Below are 21,519 nucleotides of genomic sequence, written 5' to 3' on the forward strand. Positions count from 1 at the left end.
TAGACTCCAATGAGTGTATAGTTACAATGTCAGAAAACTTGTATATAGAGCTTGAACTTATACATTATCTCTGAAATAAGCATGGGTGCATGAGATTGTGTCCATGAATAGCAAGCACGGTATACAATAGCACTGTAATTTATAGAGGCTGTTCTGTTTATAATTATAATTATGGTTCATGAATAGTCGTACTTTGCCCTCAGTCTCTCCTTGATGAGTAGTGCCTTGGTTACCCTCCGCCAGCTGCCCACCACTCTCTTTTCTCTCTTCTATAGACAAGAAAATAATGCCGCATGAATCTGATCAGATACACTATCAAATGACAATGCACATACATGTACAATGTACATGTACAATGTACATGGCCAACAAGAGTATTAAAATAAGTTTAGAACGAGACCTTTACGATTTTTAACGATAGCAAATTGCGAGCCACGATGTCAATCTTTAGGCCTCAGTGCACGTAGGTATACGGTAGTGTGTGTACAGTGTTACAGCTGCTCAATGAAAGTAAGACTTTCTATAGGCTTCCAGCCACGTTTTCTTGGATTGTGGAATTGCATGGCTATAATCATGCTTATTTTGAAGGCTGTTGCAGACTTTTACGGTAAAATCTGTTGATATAATTAGCTATATACACTAGAAGGCTAGCTACTCACAATCACAATCACAATATAAATATAGCTGAATGGCCACAGCCAAACGGTTTCACTCTAAAATTACATTTTGTATATACAATCATGTAAAATAGGTAATCCTGCTGTCCATATCATAGCAACACAAACATAATCGTTCTCTATTAGAGGTACTCGCTGTAAATAACCTCTCTAGCTACAAAAAATAACTTGAAACGCATAATTTTATATACCATTTGGAGGAGGTTTCAATGCATACCAAGTATAGACACGTACAGAACACACCTTGTTAGCCTTCTCCATTCTGATCTGCTCCTCTTGTTCCCAGCCTTCCAGAATGACCCCTTCGTTCTCCATGGCAACCACGATGCCCTCAATGCTGCAAGTGGGCATGATAAAGCAAAACATGAACTACGTGATTGTACAATAAATCGTATAGCAAGAGAGACAGTCGAGTACAGTAAGAAAACCTTTTGATTATGTTGCTAGCTACGTATGCTATATACTGTGTAGCGCGAAATTTTTGAGGCACTTATATTTCATGGATTGGCCTCTAAAAGCATTTTCGTTGCACAATTGTCGCGGAATGACTGCTTACCGGAAGCCACGCCTTTAAATATTTGCACGTTATAGCAGGTAATTCAATTTTCGTGGACTTAAAAAAGTGTTATTAGAAGAGGAGTTTAGTGTGACCATAGATTGAAGAGTTAGAGGGATAGGAAACGGTTGGTATCTTGAGTAACATCCGTGCTACGCTGCGGTTTAATCGAGGCCATCACAACAATATCTATTTCTACACTCAGTGCATAATAAACTACAAGTAACTGTGCTTATAGTCCGTGCAACTCACTTATATTTCAAGGTCTATACCTATTGTAGTAGTCATAACCAGCACGCTTACACGTTATATGTTCCAATAGCTCTAAAACAGCCTTGGGAACATATAACTTTATTGGAAAGTCTCTTTTTACTGGGTGTGGTCAGTCATTAGCAAGTACTACACATGGCTCATGGACTAGGCGTGTTATAAATTGCTGAAAGAGATGTCTCGAGGAAACACAGCTTTGGGAGTTACCCGGCAAAAATGTGCTCAATAGCCTCGTAACGCGGATAATTTTCAAGGCTCCACTGCAGATTCAATGTAAAATCATCACGTGCACCACTCCGTTTCCTATCCCTCTAACTCTTCAGTCTATGGTGTGACAGGCACGGTTTAGTGGAAACAGAAGTCTCTGATCTATGGTTTGCTAAATGATCTACAGTACACCCTTGGGACAGTGCAGTTTGGCCGGAATAGCGAGGTGGCCGCGGCTAAAAAGCCTCGAATAATTTTGCAGCTCTGTCTCGAGGATAATGAGTCATTATATAATTTATGCTCATAACCCAAAGCATGACATCTGGCTGTAACAAACGTACATTAAAAACCTAGTTTGGGGCAGCCAGACTTAAATAGAGAGCACAATGATTCAGTATCCTTCATTATCCTCGAGACAAGAATCGCAAATTAGTCATTAGATTCGAGATAAGGTCGCTGCAGCTATTTCCTGAAATACAGCCACCTCGATCGCTATTCCGGCCAAGCACTGCACTGTCCCAAGGGTGACCGGATTAACGAGAGTCTACTGTATACACAGCACAGTATTAAGACTATAATTGCAGTATACGTACATGGGATGACAAAATCCACCGTGGAAGTCCCAGCCCATTATGGCAGGTGCAAAGTCTATTCCCAGCTTACGCGCCACTTTCTGAACACCCTGAACTGCATGAAGAGGGGTAACAAAAATGTTAGAGCTAGTGAACGTGTACAACTATGCATGTTTTGTACTACGTATAAAAATCAACATGATTATTTATTGTTTATTCTCACTATTAAGGACAACATTAAGCACACAATTTATGCTGTTACTGAACTTCTATGGGTAATCTACAGAGAGTGTATGTACTATGTCATGAATTAAGTTGATAGAAATGTTAATTCCGTCTCAGTTGACTCACTCTTGATGTGCACACCTCCAGGTGGTAACATAGACGGCAGAAATAGCTCCACATTCCCATACTCATTACGAGGCACTTTACCCTGTACAGTGAAAGGTTGAGCTGCTAATAAATAATAAGCTCTTAGAAGATCACAACTTTCTATAGGAGTTTACTTATAAAGGGACTTCTAAACACACTATTTTTGCAAAAACACTTCTTACAAACAAGAATTTAGTCCACAATCTTACGTCTACAATGGGCTGTGGTATGTACTTCTCTGTCTGCCAACTGCCGAACACATCAACCGTGGCCAATTGGTTCTCTGGCACTGGCTGACCCTGTACATGTTGACACAAGGATAATGATGACTACAAACTAAAAAGAAGGCCATAATCTTTTTATTATAAGACTATCTATGGTGAAAATCAACAATTCTAGGGACACACAATATAATTATATTGTATGGCTGACTAACACATCATGTTCCGAGCACTTTAAAGGATAGGCAAAAGCACACACTATATTAACGTAGCTCCACCTTCTTTGGCCGAGCCTTGACGGACTTGTAGGCCACCTCCCCCACTCTCACCAGCCGACCCTCCTTCAACCAAGTCTCACGAGTGTGCAGCTGCAGGGAAGGGGAATTAATGAAGCATAACACATTCAAGCACCAATCTTAAAGCTTGATACTATCTCGCGAATGAATACATATAACAGTTTTCAAGTAGAGTAACTCAGACTACACACACGCACATGCACACACCATGTACATGCACGCACACTGGTGGTACTCAACTGTATAGACACTTTTTCTTGCAAACACAGCCTCCCCTCGACAGAATCCCAGTACTTCGCTACTCTCGGGATAAATGGCTACAAATATGAAGTTTATAAAACAAGAGTATAATGAGTATAGCTTTTCCTGGAATAGTACACTGCAATACACACGTATACAATGAAACCTGCTTATAGCAATAACCATTATAGTGGCTGTAATAAACACGTAGCCTGCTGACACAGGCAGCACAGGTACATGCTATGGAAAAATTGGGACCTATTAAGAAGGTGACCTGATTTTCATACGTTTCACTCTACCTTCAAATTTTAATAGGTGACGTTTGAGAGCGTACCTAAATGTAAGAGAAAATAGTCATAATTGTGAAACTAAAAGAACAAAGGTACACACAGACACTTGAGCTTTAAAAATTCCTGAATTGTCAATAATATACAATGCGTTACCAAAAAGGCCTACAGAGTTAACATGATGCATATAATTACTTATAAGTTGAGAAAGAGTACTCTCATTGAAGCAATGGAACACAAGCCATACACTACATAGACTTGAGATATTTCTACCCAGGGGACATGTAAGAGTTGGCTGGCTAGTAATCAAAACGTACAGCGGGTGGTTCTTGTAGTCTGACACACTGGAGGGCAGAGGCTGAGAGTGGAGTGAGGCTACTTGCACAGAAAAACAGATCAATATTAGTAACACATTATAAATAATTATAGGCTACTTTTATCTGCTTGATGAAAAATCCAATATGCAATATGCACAAATTAATAATCTGCTGCCGTAGATAATAGTATCAAAAATTATGGCTGCATGCAGAGACATAGCCTTCACCGAGGCTACTATTTGAGAGCGGCTTCTATATTGCACTGAAGATGGGATGTAGGGAGGCTACTATTAATTTAGAGTGCAGCCTTTATACAAGAGCGGCCTTTATAAGAGCGGCTTTTATACAAGAGCGGCCTCTGATCAAGCATATACGGTAATTTGGCCAACACTTAGAGCTGTCAACACCTACTTAGTAAAGGACGATTCGTGTATGTATATATTACCCAACAATCAATAGCTGTACTGTTTAAAACTCACCAATTATATCCTCATCCTCTCTCTTTCTTGCTTCAATTTCAGAAAGTTCAAAAGGTCGCAGAGACTCTGCCCACCAATCTCGATCCAGCCTCTGCTTGTAGACACGAGTGCACCAGTCGGACGCATACCGTGGGGTCACATCACGAACACACACACCCTCCAAATTACCACCTGCAGATAAAGTAGATATGGAAATGCATGAAGAGAAACAAATATGGATGATCAACCAGTGGTATCAACTCAAATAATAAATGTAACATACAGGTACTAGACTAGACTGTAGTATGCAATAGGGCTAAACGGAAAGAACATCGCATCAAAATACAAAAACTCAACAGCTATAATTATAGATATAGATAGATAGGGGTTTTGCCTCCAAGCTTGCGATTCATATAGCACTTAGACATAAATTATTAATACAAATTCAATGGGCTATATACATGGGAACATTTACCTGCATCAAACAAAATTTAATATCTAGAACAACTCGGATTAAACAGCTAATTATGTAAAACAAGGGGATACTTTCGCCATCAAGTTTGTGATTGAGAACACCATACTAGACTCAGTATTACATAATTATTAGCCCAATATAGTATAACAATGAACTCACCACTTTGAAACGCCAGAACATAGTTCAAAGGCAGGGGGCAGTCCCTCTCACAAAGGTGGGGCTGTCCGACTGAGCAGGAGGGGATATGAGCCGACACCCACTTTTCCTCACCACACACGTACACCTCCACCCAGGACATTACATCATCATTATCAGCTTCAGCTTCTATTGTCCGAGAATAATCAACGACTTTAGAACTCAAAACTTCTGAATCTACTTGCGTTATTTTTCGTGATACTTTTTTAGGAGCTATTTTCATTTTCTTAGGCTTTGGGAATGTAAATTCTTTGTCTTCATTTTCACTTTCAGAATGAAATGATTCGCTGGATGATTTCAGATTAGAATGTGTCCTCTTCCGAAGTCGAGGTGGGCTACAGTGTTTCATTGATTTATTGAAGTAAGGAGACGTGTCAGTTTCAGTGGTACTGCTTCTCTTGTCCGATGATGAGGTTCCTAACTTTTTGGTACATTTCTTAGTGGTATTCTTTATTCTTTTACTGGAGGAGCCTTTGAGCACTGCACTTACAGTATTCATTGCAACGTTCTCCTCCTTAACCGTTTCATTGGGACTACTCTTTTTTAAAGTATAATTCTTCTTCTTACTAGTCGACATTGGCTTGTACGAGAGAGGATTTAGCACCATGACCAATCTGGTTTCAAGTCCTAATACTCTCAACAGAGCTACCAGCAACAAAGTTACTGATAAGTCTCTAAATCTAGTGTCAAAATCGGAAACAATTTTTTGGAAATCTTTTTTCTGCGCAACAAACCATTTTAATAGTTTCAGTAATAGATCACGATCATAGCGACTTGGGTCGTCTCTGTATAGACTTCTCTGATTCGCAATGAGTGATAAGAGAATGGCTTGCAGTGAGGGGGAGTGGTCGCAAAGCTTGGTCTGATGAATGCCACGTGAGACAAGACAGAGAAGGTGTGTCTTGTGAACGTTGTGAAGAAGCTCTTTCTGAAACGCTTCAAACGCTCTTTCAAATTCACTCTTCTCTTTACTGCAATAAAGCAAGAAGAGTAAGTTACAGTAGTAAGAAGAGTAAGCACAGGGAACAATACTAACGCAAGAACTGCACTAAACCACAAATTAATTTAATTACCGCTTTTTCTTTAAGGCATTTTTGTCTAGAGTGAATTCAATACCACTGCTGGTTGAGGGCTGACCACAAGAGCCATGACTCTTTGCCAACAGTAAAAGTTGTTCCTCAGTGAGGTCGCCATGAAGAGGGTCTAGGGGGTGAGGTAGTGTGGTATTGTCATTGTGAACAGAGTAGAACTCTAGGTCACCAAACATTACAAAGTATGGATTAGCTGATTTTATACCCACAATGTTACACAGCATAACATAATCGTATGGAGCGGTACTACAGAAGATGTGAGTGTGTCACAGTGTAAAAGCACAGATCTAGAATCCACCAACAGACTTAGACTTAGTGTCTGTTTTGATAACTGCCAAGCTTTTCATTGCCAACAACTGACGACTAGTACCAGCTCCTACATATGCAGCTGCACTAACTCACCTCCAGGTTCCACATCTTCCCAATCATCTTCAGCTTCACTGCCAGAGGACATAGTTTCTCACTCCTCCCAAAGAGCTGCTTGGCCACATGGGTTGACGCATGCGCAGTAATACATTCTCAAATGAACGCCGCATAAACTATCTGGACTGTGTCCCAAATATTCATTCTGTACATTGACATTAATTTTATTAAAGATATTCTCTTAATACAGCACCGATTCCAGTAGTCACAATCTGAACTAAACATATCCACCAACTAAAATAAGAAAAACATCCGAAAAACACGCTCAAACCAAACCCTGACGACGAAAAAATGTTTGAGTCACCACCGGCAGCAGCCTCGGTTATTAACCTGTCGTAGTTCATTCTGGACGATGCAAACAATAGCAGTACCGAACACAGTAGCAGCAGATATGGTGCTAGATACTGCACACCCATTCCCCCGTAGAATAGGAAGATGGTCGTGATTTTACTACGATAGTCACGGACAGAAACACGACCATGATCTCTCCTCAGTTCTTCAATTCTCCATTTGGCAGTGTTCAAATACGTCTGCATGTAGTACTTGTACATCGCCAATCGAAACAAGCAGACACCCAAAACTGTGCACACTCTAAAACTCTCGTACGAAATCTCATATGCACCAAACATGTTCACATTATTTCTCTCTGCTACCATATCCGAGCTCAAAGGTCGTATCCATAGTGATAGACAGAAGAAAGGAGACAGGTATGCAGCATGAAGTAGAGACTTTGTTATTTTGCTGGTGGTATACTTCAAAGCGTTGAAATGCACATCTGCAAATCTCAATCCAGGAAAGATAAGTAAGTAACTGAGAAAACTTCCTCCTAATGCAAGAGACATCTTGAATGCCCAAACTGGCAAAAATATAATTTTAGCAGTTGAATTTTCAGAGTATCTACCCAGAAGTCTTGACGAGCAGTTGACTATGTTGGAGTATGTTTTGTTCAGACCCAGATTAAGAATTCCCTCATCAATGAGCAAGATGAAGAGAGAGAGAACAAAGAAGAGCATTGAGAAGACGATGCAGACTGATCGCTGGTGAGACAGTTCCTCGCTCATGTAGACTCGTGTTAGGGAGTTCAAGACATACATTATATAGACACACACTATAAACAGCCAAACAGTGCTCAGATTGTATTGTACAATAGCTTCATTCGGTTGAAGATAGAAATACACTTCTGTTATGCACACCACTGAAACAGCAGCAAGAATCAGGTTTAGCATTCGTTCAAGCTCACTAGAATAGTGCAATTGAATGACATTGAAATAATCCACTGCCACTTCGGGTAGTTTAATTTTGGACGACTTTGGAAGAACTAAATTCGGATCTAGACGATCTTTTGCACCAAACGCCACACCTCCAGAAGCTGATTGTTTCGCTCCAGTTGCATTTTTTCGTTTGCCTTTCTGACTCGAGTTAGCGATGGAGACATGTGGTCGTAGTGAGTCGTCAGAGGGTGCAACGAAGCGTGTCAATCGGAACGTGATAAACCATCGACCAAAAGAGTAGTAGGGAGAGATCTTGTGCAGGAAACTGGCGACGATCATGGTGAGGACCACTTGTACCCCGAAAAACGCCATGACTGGAGGTAAAATGATACAATTACAGAGTATTCAATGGGCTAGTCTATAGAGACGTGTTTCACTTGCCTCAATCACACTAAAGAAGGATGCTTCAGTTCTCTGGTTGGCTTGGCTGCACTGTATGATTCTATGCTCTACAATTAATTCTAGCTAGCTACTTAGTTCTCATGCTCAGAGGTCGAGGTCCTTTTTGTGACTGTCAACCACGTGGTTAAAGTACAGCTGAGCTCAGCAGCTTTTCTCTCTGGTTCAATGGTTTTCTGGGGCTGTGCTAGCTAGCCATATCCATAAGCTGTAAAGTATGAATGAGGAACAGTACATGTATGTGAGTTTTGTGGGGGAAGTGTAGAGCTGCATGGTGCAAGTATAGTAGATCTAGGTGCTGTCACGCTGCACACATTACACACACACACACAGCACAAGGAACACCCACGTCTGCTAATCCCTGAGCTGTGTAGGTGAGAGGTACCAATTCTACCGACACCCCCCCGGGCATTGCTGCAGAAATTGTCAGTTAAAATTAACTCCGTTTACAGCTAGATTGATTGTTGTACTATTTTCACGGCTTCTTTTTTCCTTTATGTAGGTTGTTCTATTCTCTAGGATGGGTTACAGGCACTGGTGGAGGAATTACCATCAAGTTAGGGTGAGTTAGGACTAACTTCCAGCTAGTGCTTAATGCGAACTTGAAGATCATAAAGTCCATTCGGGCTTGAGATGTACAGTATCTTTTATAAGATCCAAGATGTCGATATCTCCCAGCTTGATCCCCTCCCCCTAAAATTTACATTCAACTCAGAATGCGAAGGCAACACCAGAATTCACTTACGACCAAATTAACAACATTTTCTGGGCGGGGGGGCATGTTCCTGGGTCCCCTAGCTCATAACACACTCCGTGTGCCCTATTCCCCGCCCCTACTTGAAATCCTGTACGACGTACACCCTGTATAAAGCTGAGTTGTGAGATCATTAGGCAAAGGGTTCTTGGTTCAATCCCCATCTTTTGGTACTCGCTTAAGTATTCTCTTTTCTACCATCAGAGATGAGATATACATCGCACCATCAGCTGTACAGAAAGAGCGAATAAAGGTATCTGTATAATTATATAACTGTGTCCATCAAAACTAATGGGCCCCTATTTATTCAGAATAGTGTGTTTCTGAACCATTTTCGAGAGCGTGTAGCCTGACTATATGGAGCGTCTCATTTCAAACGCTGTAGTAATGTACATGTATAGCTCTGTCTGTAGGAAATGTCATTAAATATAATTTCTACAGCCTGAGGACTTGTTTGTGTGTGACATAGACGGAAAAGATATCGCTGTACCATCTCCTAGGTAATTGTGTTATGCTGAGTTGTGTGATCATGAGCATGTGCATTTGTTTAAAATGTACATTCTATTGAAAAACTAACAGATAACTGCTGTTTCCCATACTGATTGAGTGTGTGTTGTGATCCCCTACAGTAAGCAACTGAGGAAGAGTCAGTGCACACCTCTGTTCATGGCTGCCTACAGAATGAGAAGTACGTGTATGTCTATAGTTGGATACTTACAGGTACATGTATAACAACACTGTTTGTGATTTCCAGTTTGTAGCTAGTTTCGGTACTAAAGATGTGTGTTTTGTTTGTTTAGGTTCTATAAACAATAACTGTTGTGCATAGTTAGGTAATCCACACATATCTCGCCCGTCACCCCCACCCACACACACACAGATGCCGGGGCGGTCATCCACACCCACTCCAAGTCGGCAGTGATGGCCACCCTCTTCTACCCGGGCACAGAGTTCCGAGTGACCCACTTGGAGATGATAAAAGGGATCAGACGTGGGGAGAGTGGGGGGAACCTGCGATACAACGAGGAGCTGGTGGTACCTATTATTGAGAACACACCAGAGGAGAAGGACTTGGAGGTGATAGAGTAAATGCGAGTATAATATACATACCTTAAGGTGACATATTTTTGCGTGTATTAATTTCTGCTATTTTGCGAATGAGAGTAAAATCGCAAAAATTAGTACTCGCAAATAATTGGCCGCCCTCTATCCAGATCGACATTTCGCAAAAAATTTTATACCAGCAAAATGTACAAAACTGTAAAAACGCAAACAAATCTACCTGTGAAAATATGTCACCTTAAGGTAGTCTGTATATATAGTTTCGATTGCCTACAATATACTACAGGACTGAGGAGTACTTTTGCTGTGGCATAATCACAAACCTTCCATGTGAATGTTTAGAATCCTGTAGCCATGCAGAGCAACTGAAATGTATACAGTATAGTTTGTTTGTTCTTTATCTAAAGGGACCACCTGTACAGTTTACCTATTTTGTATTTCCCCATAATTATGCATGCAGGATCGTCTAGTGCAAGCAATCACTGCCTACCCTGAAACCTGTGCAGTGCTGGTGAGGAGACATGGAGTGTACGTGTGGGGAGAGAGTTGGCAAAAGGCAAAGACAATGTAAGTAAGATCTTCACTATTATTATAACACTGTGTTGTTTCCGTTGTTTCGATTAAATAAACGTATGTCTACGTAAATGTGATCGTTTAGTAGGTACTGTATATATGTAATAACAGATTGCTTAGACTCAGTTTTGTTTTCACGGTTGCATTCTGAAAGAAAAACATTAATTCCTATTAATATTATACTGTTTGTGTGCAAATTATCACTGAATCACTCACTATGCATACACTATACACTTTCCAGGAGTGAGTGTTACGACTATTTGTTTGATATTGCTGTCCAAATGAAGCAAAGTGGCTTAGACCCCACTAAGCCCCCCTCCTGATTGACCACACCCTATATATAAACTCTGTTGTATTATTTGGACAGCTAGTGCACACGGTTTCCTCCGAGTTGATTGTATTGTTATATAGTTGAGGTTTTGTCTAATGTCGTTCATCAGCTTTTCCTGGTTTTGCATAATACATGCCACTGTGATTGTTTCTAACAATCAGGTACAGAGCTAAACGAGCTAGGGGGGTGAAGTGTGGGTTGCGTTGAAACTATGCGGTATGTGCATGTACAAGTAAAGTCATTACTTGCATTGATCGTTTAAATAGTGCTCTTAGAATTGCTTCTGTTTAATTTTACCTATTTTATTCTTATACATGTAGCTTGTACATTAGCTTGGCTCTTATAACTGTGTTACATTATCACAGTGCTGCACATAATTATGCCACTGATTACACAAAGACTGATAAACGTGAAATACAGTCACTATTTACACGTACCAAGTGTATTATTGTCTTTTGGTACACACACACATACACACACTATAATAATTGCTTCAGTCAATAAGGCTAGTGAGTTAGTGCACATAAATTATATATATCTCAACCTGCTCAATAAGGACATCTTCGCTTTCAAAGTGATTAGAGAAATCGGTGCATACCCTCATCTCAATATTATCGCTAGTAGAAGCTGACAGCTGCTTGTAGAACCACGGAGGGGTGTTCATTGCACAACAAGTAAGAGCTGCTCTGCAACCTGCGCCATCCCATAATGGATCATCAGCATCATTGCTTGAGTATCGAGATAAACTACCTGTGTCGCGAAAGTAGTCATTTCCAACAACAATTAATACTCTAGGGGGTGTAGCAAAGCTGTAGCTACCTATAATTATGTTACTTGGTATGTATGATTACAAATCACGCATGGTAGGTTGTGGTTGCCTAGTTAATTGTGCTAGCCTCGTCACCGTTAATTGTAATGATATAGGTGCTATTTTAAACCAAGCGTTAACATTTGAGAAAAATCGGCCTGGTGACGAGGCTAGCACAATGTATGTTAGGTAATTCGTACACAAACAGTACAAATGTATTGGTGTGCATATCGGATTCCTTAAATGTCTTTTGCTTTCTAGTCCTACAAAGCTTTACGTAATTGTGAGATACGTGTGAACAATACATGTACCTCCTAAGTGTAAAAGACACTGTTGAATAAACTTAGTGTTTACATTATGTATTATATAGATTATGTATTGTAGCAGCTGTATATGGTTGGTTTCTAGTAGTTTTTACATTTTCGGGGTGCGTGACGGAAGAACATTCGGATCCTAAGTGTAAAAGACACTGTGGGTTCAATTGTAGTGTTTCTTACATTTATGTATTATAGCATGCAGCTGTGTGGTTGGTTTATATAGTAGTTTTCTAGGAACTAAACATTTTAGTGACGGAAGAACATTCGGATTCTAGGGTTCGATTACAGTGTTTACATTATGTATTATAGCAGCTGTGTGGTTGGTTTCTAGTGTATAAAAACTATAGTCAGCAATTTTGTGTACATGTAAAGAACTTTAAATTGATATTAAATGGACGAAGTCATTAGTCAAGGTAATGATGCATACGGTCTTGGAAGTAAAGTGGAGGATGAAAATGTTTATGAACCTGTACCAACCCGTGGCAACACCCTCCATAAAAAGAACAAGGAAGAACTCAACCCAGCAGCTGGCAAAGAAGTGTCGGACAAAGTGAGGAAGTCGCGAGTAAATTGCCATGCTATTGCTACCATCTTAGCTCTAGTAATGTCTGTCCTTTCTCTGATAGTGGCTTTGGTAGGAGTGAGCTTTGCTACAATAGTGTTGAACAATCAGCAAGGTCAACTGAGCAGTTCCAGTCAGGAGGTGGAATCCCAGATCAACCAAATTCAATTATCAAATGAGCAGTGTAAGATTCAGATATCTGATTTGCATACTCATTTAAACAACTCAAATCAAATGTTAAACGACTCGAACCAACAGATTCAGATGTTTCAGGGTCAACTGGACCACACAAACAAACAGATTCAAGTTCTATTTCAAGCTCATCGGAACATAATAGCAAGACTTCAATTAGGTACCGTAAGTTTTCCAGCTAGCTCTTGCAATGACATCCCTCAATACAAACCATCTGGAGAATACTGGATTGCGACTGACAGTACTAGCTCTCCTGTCCAGGTCTACTGTGACATGAATCGAACAAGTTGTAGCTGCAGCACTACAGGAGGATGGATGAGGGTAGCCAACCTTGACATGACTGACTCCAACCAAAACTGCCCAGATGGATTCAGACTGGTGTCCAGGACACCACCACCACTGCGTACTTGTGGCAGACCTGGACCAGCAGGATGTGTGTCTACTAGCTATCCAACTTATGGAATGGAGTACTCTCGAGTTTGTGGGAGAGTGATTGCATAGCTATCAAGACAAGACTCCAGATGCTTTAATTTTGCACCGTATTTCTTCAACAGAGCTGTAACTATTGATGATGTTTACGTTGATGGTGTGAGCCTAACCCATGGACAGTCGCCTCGTAAGCACATCTGGACATTTGCTAATGCAGTCGATGAAATTAAATCCAACAAATATGTGTGTCCCTGCACAAGACCTGGCCTCACCTACACTGGAGCTGTACCACTCTTCATCGGTCAAGACTACTTCTGTGAAACTGCAAGCCGACAGCTCCTGCCATTGGACAATGTCTTTATCTTCTACCCTGGTGATCCAGTCTGGGATGGTCAGGGATGTGGGGATAACAGTACTTGCTGTGAATTCAACAACCCACCATGGTTCTGCAAGCAACTCCCTCAGCCGTCAATAGACGACATTGAGTTGAGGCTCTGTGGTGATGAAGACACTGACGATAAAGACATAGTACTACAGCTAGTGGAGATCTACATTCGCTGATATATACGTACCGACACTCAATTAAGTATATAACAACATTTTGGATTGTTAAATTATATAGAGACTAGAGAAATGTAAAAGACGCGCCGCAATAAATACGCTGGTGTAAAATAGTGCGCGGCCCCATTTTTTTCTGTGGTCTTGAGCACCTCCCTGCTTCAATCTCTAGAAACACCCGTGGTGTAGCAACAGTATACTTAATGAGATGAGGTTACTACATGTCTTATGGATGACATTGTTGAATTCAAGTCTTCCTAGATGCTTTTGTTTTGTTGAGAGAGAGTGGGATCACTTATGATATAAAAGTTGTTGTAAATCAACCTATTACCAGAGGAGGTCCGACATACGTGCACGAATCACTACAAGTTCAGTGCATTTGGCCTGGACATAATCAATACACTGAACTTGTAGTGATTCGTGCACGCATGTCGGACCTCCTCTGTCTGTAGCTCTAAGCATTGGAAACGCATTACGTCATACGGCTCAATTACTACTGACTGGATTTAGCATGAGTACTATGTAAACAATAAAGCTATCTACAAATTTTAAAGTCTAATCTATTTGAGAAATAGCTTCCACAAATCGTCACTATAGTACTAAAAATTTCACTTAAAATAGAGTTTAACCAGGAGCACATAAAGAGAAAGAGCATCTAACTGTGTAGAAGAGCTGTTGTCTATTAAGTGGTTTGACCAAATATTTCCGGTAGTTGTGAAATATGTGAATATCATTACCAGTACGAATTCAGAGAAGTGTTGCTGTGTTGTGGTTTTGTCAGCTTGTACTTGTTACTACAACCACTTAGACAACATCCAGCCATTCTGAGTATCTGTAGAGAGTTAGATGCTCCTTCACTTTATGTGCTCCTGGTGTAACTCGCATACTATAATTATACAGCTCTATTTTGTAAGAACAAGATTCTCTCATGTAACCAATTCATAATTCCTTTTATTGAGCAATAGAGCTTCTGCAAACAACTCACCCTAACTTACAATACACCATCCAAACTTTATGGCACCACTACTATATGTTTTTATGTACCTCACTTGATTGGCTTGAACGCTGAAAGAATGGTCTTGAGGCCCCAAAATACAGCTAAAAAACCTTGGCTGCCGGAAAAGTGCCCTCGGCGAAATTATTTGCACACGGCCACCGTCGTGTGGAAAACGGTGCACTTTATATAACACCAAATGACCTCTAGACTTATCGTAGGATTGTACCATACAGACTCTATTGAAAACATTGGTGCACGTGATGCGTTTCCAATCCATTTCCTTTACTATCTATATGCTCTAAGTATTTATCTATGAGCGCAAGACCCACTCACTGTACACTGATCTCCTGCATGGTCAACCTTCTTTTTCCACTCTGGCACGAAGCCCACCAACACACGCCTCTCCTGGGCACAGTCTCAGTACTTGGGCTAGTGCATGTAATTTCACTAGCAGGGACTATAGCTCTTTATAAGAGCAGCTGAACTTGTTGCTAGTCAAGTCCACTTCTAAAAGTACACACATAATTATGTGACACTTGAAGTGACCGTCATTAAACATAAATGCCAGACTTATTATGTTTATGCCCATTATGTGACAGGCCGAAATGGACTCTGCATGGGGTCATCTTACCTAGATAGCAGAAGCACTATAATTATGGTCTTGCATGCATGGATTCTAAGAAAGGCCACACCCATTAAGGCTGACCGCATTCCCATCAAAACTAAAACCAAGATATTCAACTTAGATAGTTTATTGCAATTGGCCCGGTAGTAGATTGTGGTCAAGGGCCGGGTGTCTGTTCTGAGGTGGCGGCAACTGTCTGCTGTGGGCTCTTCTATTCAGCAGATTTTGCATTCCCATCAAATTTAAAACCAAGCTATTCAACTTAGATGGTTACCTGTTCTGAGGCCGTGGCGGCAACTGTCTGCTGTGGGCTCTTCTATTCAGCAGGTTTTGCGAGATAGAACTACATGTATTAATTTAACATTAGTGTTTATTTGCAGATTTTAACTGCTGAGCAACACTCTGGTGGTGGTAAAGTACAGTACTGCTACATGCATGTATTAAACACATTATGCCACTGTTAGTTACATACTTGTTTCAGATCAACCTCCCTCCTCGGTTTTGCTCACCTCCTCAATTAAGTGCTAGTTTATATACACAATCACAGATTTTGATCATAAGGCCTTGCTTTTCTCCCTCTTGCAGCTACCAATAGCTAGTGTTCTAGTGTTGAGCTAACTACTAAGTAGGGTAGCAACACTCGATGAATAAGTTTTGCTACCCAGTCTTCTGAAGCATTATTTTGCAAATCCATGCAAGAAAACATGACTAGAAACCTATAGTCTACACAGACAGTCACACACCGTAGACAAACAAACACACTATCGTATACCTCGCTTGCGCATGTGAAATCAGGATGGTTGTGGTTGCCTAGTTAATTGTGCTAGCCTTGTCACCAGGCTTATAATTGTAATGATAGGTGCCATTTTAGACCAAGCGTTATAACATTCGAGAAAAATCGGCCTGGTGACGAAGTTAGCACAATGTATGTTAGGTAATCCCTATACAAACAGTATACACATTTGGGATTCCTTAAATGCTATCTTTTGCTTTCAAGTCCTACAAACTTTTACGTAATTGCGAGATGCTCGGTTCGTGACGAGTGACATGTGAACAATATTAGATCCTAAGTGTAAAAGACACTGTGGATTCAATTGAATAAACTTACTACAGCAGCTGTGTTGTTGGTTTCTAGTAGTTTTCAGGAACTAAACATTTTAAATTTAGGGGCGAGTGATGGAAGAACATCCGAATCCTAAGTGTAAAAGACACTGTGGGTTTACAGTGTTTACATTATCTATATTATAGCAGCTGTGATGTTGTGTATGTAACAGTCTGGATTAGCTTAACTTAGCTATCGCTTTATCTAATGACTCAACTAAGACAGAACATGCCAATTATATAAATACATTGCTCATAATCATTACTCATAGATGGCTAAATATAGACCATTGTTCAGTCATTCCACAGTGTATAAAAGCTATCTGTGTAAAAGAACATAAATTACATTGATAATGGACAAAATCATTAGTCAAAGTAATGATGCATACAGTCTTGGAAGTAAAGTGGAGGATGAAAATGTTTATGAACCTGTACCACCGCGTGGCGGCACCCTCCCTCAAGAAGAAGTCAACTCAGCAGCGGTCAAAGAGAGGAAGTTGCGAGTTAATTGCTATGCTATCGTCACCATCATTGCTCTAGTAATGTCTGTCCTTTCTCTGATAGTGGCTTTGGTAGCAGTGAGTTATGCTACAATAGAGTTAAACAACCAGCAAGGTCAACTGGGCAGTTCCAGTCTGGAAATGGAATCCCAGATCAACCAAATTCGACTATCAAATGAGCAGTGTAAGATTCAGATATCTGATTTGCATACTCATTTGAACAACTCAAATCAAATGTTAAACGACTCAAACCAACAGATTCAAATTCTTTTCCAAGATGTTCGAGAAATTATAGCAACTGTTTCAGTTCGCTCCTGCAGTGACATCCCTCAATACAAACCATCTGGAGAATACTGGATTGCGACTGACAGTACTAGCTCTCCTGTTTAGGTCTACTGTGACATGGACCGAACCAGTTGTAGCTGCAGCACTGCAGGAGGATGGATGAGGGTAGCCAACCTCGACATGACTGACCGTAACCAAAACTGCCCAGATGGATTCAGACTGGTGTTGAACAATACAACACCACCACTGCGTACTTGTGGCAGACCTGGACCAGCAGGATGTGTGTCTACTACCTATCCAACTTATGGGGTGGAGTACTCTCGAGTTTGTGGAAGAGTGATTGGTTATCAAAACAAAACTACAGATGGTTTTGCACCGTATTACTTCAACAGAGCTGTAACTATTGATGATGTTTACGTTGATGGTGTGAGCCTAACCCATGGACAGTCACCTCGTCAGCACATCTGGACATTTGCTAATGCAATCGATGAAGTAAATTCGAATCGCTGGGTGTGTCCCTGTACAAGATCTGACGTGGCCTACACTGGAGCTGTACCACCCTTCATTGCTCAAGATTACTTCTGTGAAACTGGAAGCCGACAGTATCATGAGAGTATCTTCTACCCTGATGATCCAGTCTGGGACGGTCAGGGATGTGGGAGTAACAGTACTTGCTGTGAGTTCAACAATCCACCGTGGTTCTGCAAGCAACTCTCTCAACCGACTACAGACGATATCGAGTTGAGGCTCTGTGGTGATGAAGAGACTGAAAATGAAGACATAGTACTACAGCTAGTGGAGATCTACATTCGCTGATATAATTATATATACGCATATACTTGCACTCAATTAAATCAGTAACAATAATTATATAGAGACATAGAGACTATAATTATAGAGATGATGAAGAGGGAACCTTAAAGTGTTCGATCCTTTTACAATTATGAATTGTCTTACAATATACATGCATGTAAATTGTCTTTTGAAGAATTGGTTTCAGGTATAATTATATACATTGAGTGTGACTATACAGTCAAACCCCCATTCATAATCTCAGTGTCGCAGTGCAACAATATTATCTGTTCCTATATATCCATGGCCAGAACTGGAAACTTTTGCTTTTAGCTGGGCATGGGAATACGTTCACTGTAAGCAAGTTAATTTGAATAGTGTGAACAGTTGACTGGCCTTTGTGGTTGGTGGATTTCATGGCTGCATATTTCCAGATGTGAAAGAACAGTACTAGCTCTCCTGTTCAAGTCTACTGTGACATGAACCGAACAAGCTGTAGCTGCAACACTACAGGAGGATGGATGAGGGTAGCCAACCTCGACATGACTGACTCCAACCAAAACTGCCCAGATGGATTCAGACTGGTGAACAGGACAACACCACCACTGCGTACTTGTGGCAGACCTGGACCAGGATGTGTGTCTACCACCTATCCAACTTATGGAGTGGAGCACTCTCGAGTTTGTGGGAGAGTGATTGGCTATCAAGACATGTCTCCAAATGCTTTTGCACCGTATAACCTCAACAGAACTTTGATATCTATTGATGGTGTTTACGTTGATGGTGTGAGCCTAACTTATGGACAGTCACCTCGTCAACACATCTGGACATTTGCTAATGCAATCGACGAGGTTAATTTGGGTATTGTATATAGTTGTCCCTGCACAAGACCTGACCTCAACTACACTGGAGCTGCACCTCCTCTCTTCATCGGTCAAGACTATTTCTGTGAAACTGGAAGCCGACAAGTCTGGAGCTACATCTTCTACCCTGATGATCCAGTCTGGGACGGTCAGGGATGTGGGGTTAACAGTACTTGCTGTGAGTTCAACAATCCACCATGGTTCTGCAAGCAACTCCCTCAGCCAACTACAGACAATATCGAGTTGAGGATTTGTGGCAATCAAGACATTAATGATGAAGACACGCCTCTTGAAATTGTTGAGATCTTTGTACAGTGAAGATACTGACTCAGAGATTCGTGCAGACTAATTTAATATCATGCAATCAGTTCTTATTCGTACGCTTGTCTTTTGTTGTCCTGAGTAGCCTCTTAGTTTTACTGTCATGCATGCATGTATAATATTCTGAGTTACCGTATAGCAGACTGCTTTCATGTAATGTTGTTCATGGCCCTTACTATAATTATAACTAGCCATTGCTTGTATAGAATCGCATTATTAAAACGTAGCTATAATTATGTTTGGATTTCAACACAAAAACTGTCATCTTCTTTTTAAGTGCACATGGTTACAATTTCTGGCGTGTTCGAGCTGTATATGCTGCATGGAAGCTGCTATATAATTATGCATGTATACTGATGCACATCCTTTACAGAAATGGTTTTACATTTTACACAGCGACTTATAATTATGTGTGTGAAAGAAGGTGTGAAGCGGCACTCAGCAAAGTAATGGCTGCATGGTTCAATGGGTATGAGCGACTTCCTATGGTATATTCAGGCGACGACAGTGTCTATATCGTGTTATCACATAATAAATACGGTTTGTTTCATGTCAAAGTAACACAAAAAATAGCACCCCCTCAGATTTCAAACAAAACTTTGCATATTCACCTTATCCAACCATAACAGCCCCATAAGTAATAATTACGAGCTTTAAAATTAACCAGCAAGTGCTTGATCACTGGTTTAAAGTCAGTTTTTGTTTACATGGTTGCATTCTGAAAGCATATCACCGAAAGCAACTATAATTATATGCATATACACCTTACAGAGTGAGTGCACAGCAAAGTAAATCAATGTTTTTTTTACAAACACGTGCGTACTAATGCATGCATGGTGTTTAGAATGATGGTTTTTGACGACAAGATACAAACCTAGGGCAGCTGAGGTGGGTTGAGCAAGTCTATGCCTATACAGGGCCGTAGATAGGGGGGGTTGCCCCCTTGGCATTCTAAATTTCATTTCTAGATATATGGCCTGGAATAGGGGCTAGCATTGTGCAATAGCAATTGACTGCTAGAGAGATGTCGTTGCGTGGAAGGAACATCGCGAGTGTGTACACGGCACAGAGAAGACTATAGATCTACAGTTTGGCTCTCTGAACAAAGAGACTTCATTGAGTGAATATAAGTTTTGCTAGAGCTAGAAAACCTATGACTCGTGTTGCTGTTTTCCTACTATGCAGTGAATCAAGTGCATATAATCATTATACTTAATACATTTCCTCTTGTAACCAGAACATTTTTTGGCACGTTCACGTGCGCCTTGTTATTTTGCTACCCCCGTAATCTAAGCTATCCACGTCCCTGCTATATAATTATACCTTAGAATAATATTATGCCTATTATTATGCGTGATTTATAATCATTATTATAACATAATGAAAGCACCGTGGGTAATGATAGATCAAACGATCGATGCCAAAAGTTCAAGTCTAAAATTAATGGCTGCATCAGTGCAGCAGAGCCTTGCAGCTCTCTTCTGACTCTTGCAGCTACCAATAGCTAGCGTTCTAGTGCAGCGCTAACTACTAAGTAGAGTAGCAACACTCGATGAATACGTTTTGCTACGCACTCTTCTGAAAAGGCTGCAATGGCATTCCAAGTAAGCAAAACTAGGCATAACTTGAGAATGAACCATTATTTTGCAAATCCACGTATTAAGATGTGACTAGAAACCTATAGAAACTCTTACTTGCACTTCATTGATCTCCTTGAGCAGCTGTAGCAGTCTACACAGACACACAGACACACCGTAGACAAACAAACACACTACCGTATACCTCGCTTGCGCACGCGCACCGAGGCATAGTTATAAATATGGAATCAGGATGGTTGTGGTTGCCTAGTTAATTGTGCTAGCCTTGTCACCAGGCTTATAATTGTAATGATAGGTGCCATTTTAGACCAAGCGCTGTAACATTCGAGAAAAATCGGCCTGGTAACGAAGTTAGCACAATGTATGTTAGGTAATCCCTACTACACATTTGGGATTCCTTAAATGCTATATCTTTTGCTTTCAAGTCCTACAAACCTTTACGTAATTGCGAGATGCTCGGTTCGTGACGAGTGACATGTGAACAATATCAGATCCTAAGTGTAAAAGACACGGATTTAATTGAA

General features: G+C 40.6%; 5 protein-coding genes across 6 annotated transcripts; 3 read left to right on the top strand and 2 right to left on the bottom strand.

The window, feature by feature from the left end:
- Positions 1-29: 29 nt before the first annotated feature.
- LOC135346462 (DNA repair protein complementing XP-C cells homolog) lies at positions 30-6,780 on the bottom strand. Of its 2 annotated transcripts, XM_064544081.1 has the most exons (13): positions 6,637-6,780; positions 6,217-6,346; positions 5,108-6,114; positions 4,495-4,665; positions 4,016-4,073; positions 3,711-3,745; positions 3,412-3,488; positions 3,154-3,243; positions 2,864-2,953; positions 2,634-2,715; positions 2,304-2,397; positions 921-1,014; positions 30-269 (listed from the first exon to the last, which is right to left on the bottom strand). In XM_064544081.1, the coding sequence occupies exons 1-13, from the start codon at positions 6,686-6,688 to the stop codon at positions 177-179; spliced, it is 2,073 nt and encodes a 690-aa protein (XP_064400151.1). In that variant the 5' UTR covers positions 6,689-6,780; the 3' UTR covers positions 30-176. The 2 variants fall into 2 exon arrangements, with proteins under 2 accessions (XP_064400151.1, XP_064400152.1); XM_064544082.1 differs by lacking the exon at positions 6,217-6,346 and having other exon boundaries at positions 31-269; positions 5,108-5,272; positions 6,637-6,733.
- A 35-nt stretch (positions 6,781-6,815) lies between these two features.
- LOC135346465 (transmembrane protein 161B-like) lies at positions 6,816-8,451 on the bottom strand. The gene is made up of 2 exons (XM_064544089.1): positions 8,310-8,451; positions 6,816-8,242 (listed from the first exon to the last, which is right to left on the bottom strand). The coding sequence occupies exon 2, from the start codon at positions 8,238-8,240 to the stop codon at positions 6,825-6,827; it is 1,416 nt and encodes a 471-aa protein (XP_064400159.1). The 5' UTR covers positions 8,241-8,242; positions 8,310-8,451; the 3' UTR covers positions 6,816-6,824.
- LOC135346468 (methylthioribulose-1-phosphate dehydratase-like) lies at positions 8,428-11,213 on the top strand. Its single transcript, XM_064544093.1, has 9 exons — positions 8,428-8,568; positions 8,661-8,701; positions 8,830-8,889; positions 9,286-9,334; positions 9,523-9,581; positions 9,711-9,769; positions 9,962-10,158; positions 10,604-10,710; positions 10,958-11,213. Exons 1-9 carry the CDS (start codon positions 8,545-8,547, stop codon positions 11,037-11,039), a joined length of 678 nt encoding a protein of 225 aa, XP_064400163.1. The 5' UTR covers positions 8,428-8,544; the 3' UTR covers positions 11,040-11,213.
- A 3,576-nt stretch (positions 11,214-14,789) lies between these two features.
- LOC135346467 (uncharacterized) lies at positions 14,790-18,237 on the top strand. The gene has a single exon (XM_064544092.1). The coding sequence runs from the start codon at positions 17,539-17,541 to the stop codon at positions 18,235-18,237; it is 699 nt and encodes a 232-aa protein (XP_064400162.1). The 5' UTR covers positions 14,790-17,538.
- An 18-nt stretch (positions 18,238-18,255) lies between these two features.
- LOC135346470 (uncharacterized) lies at positions 18,256-20,709 on the top strand. The gene has a single exon (XM_064544095.1). The coding sequence runs from the start codon at positions 18,693-18,695 to the stop codon at positions 19,392-19,394; it is 702 nt and encodes a 233-aa protein (XP_064400165.1). The 5' UTR covers positions 18,256-18,692; the 3' UTR covers positions 19,395-20,709.
- Positions 20,710-21,519: the final 810 nt, after the last annotated feature.

Source organism: Halichondria panicea, chromosome 13, assembly GCF_963675165.1.
Source record: "Halichondria panicea chromosome 13, odHalPani1.1, whole genome shotgun sequence".
NCBI lineage: Eukaryota > Metazoa > Porifera > Demospongiae > Suberitida > Halichondriidae > Halichondria > Halichondria panicea.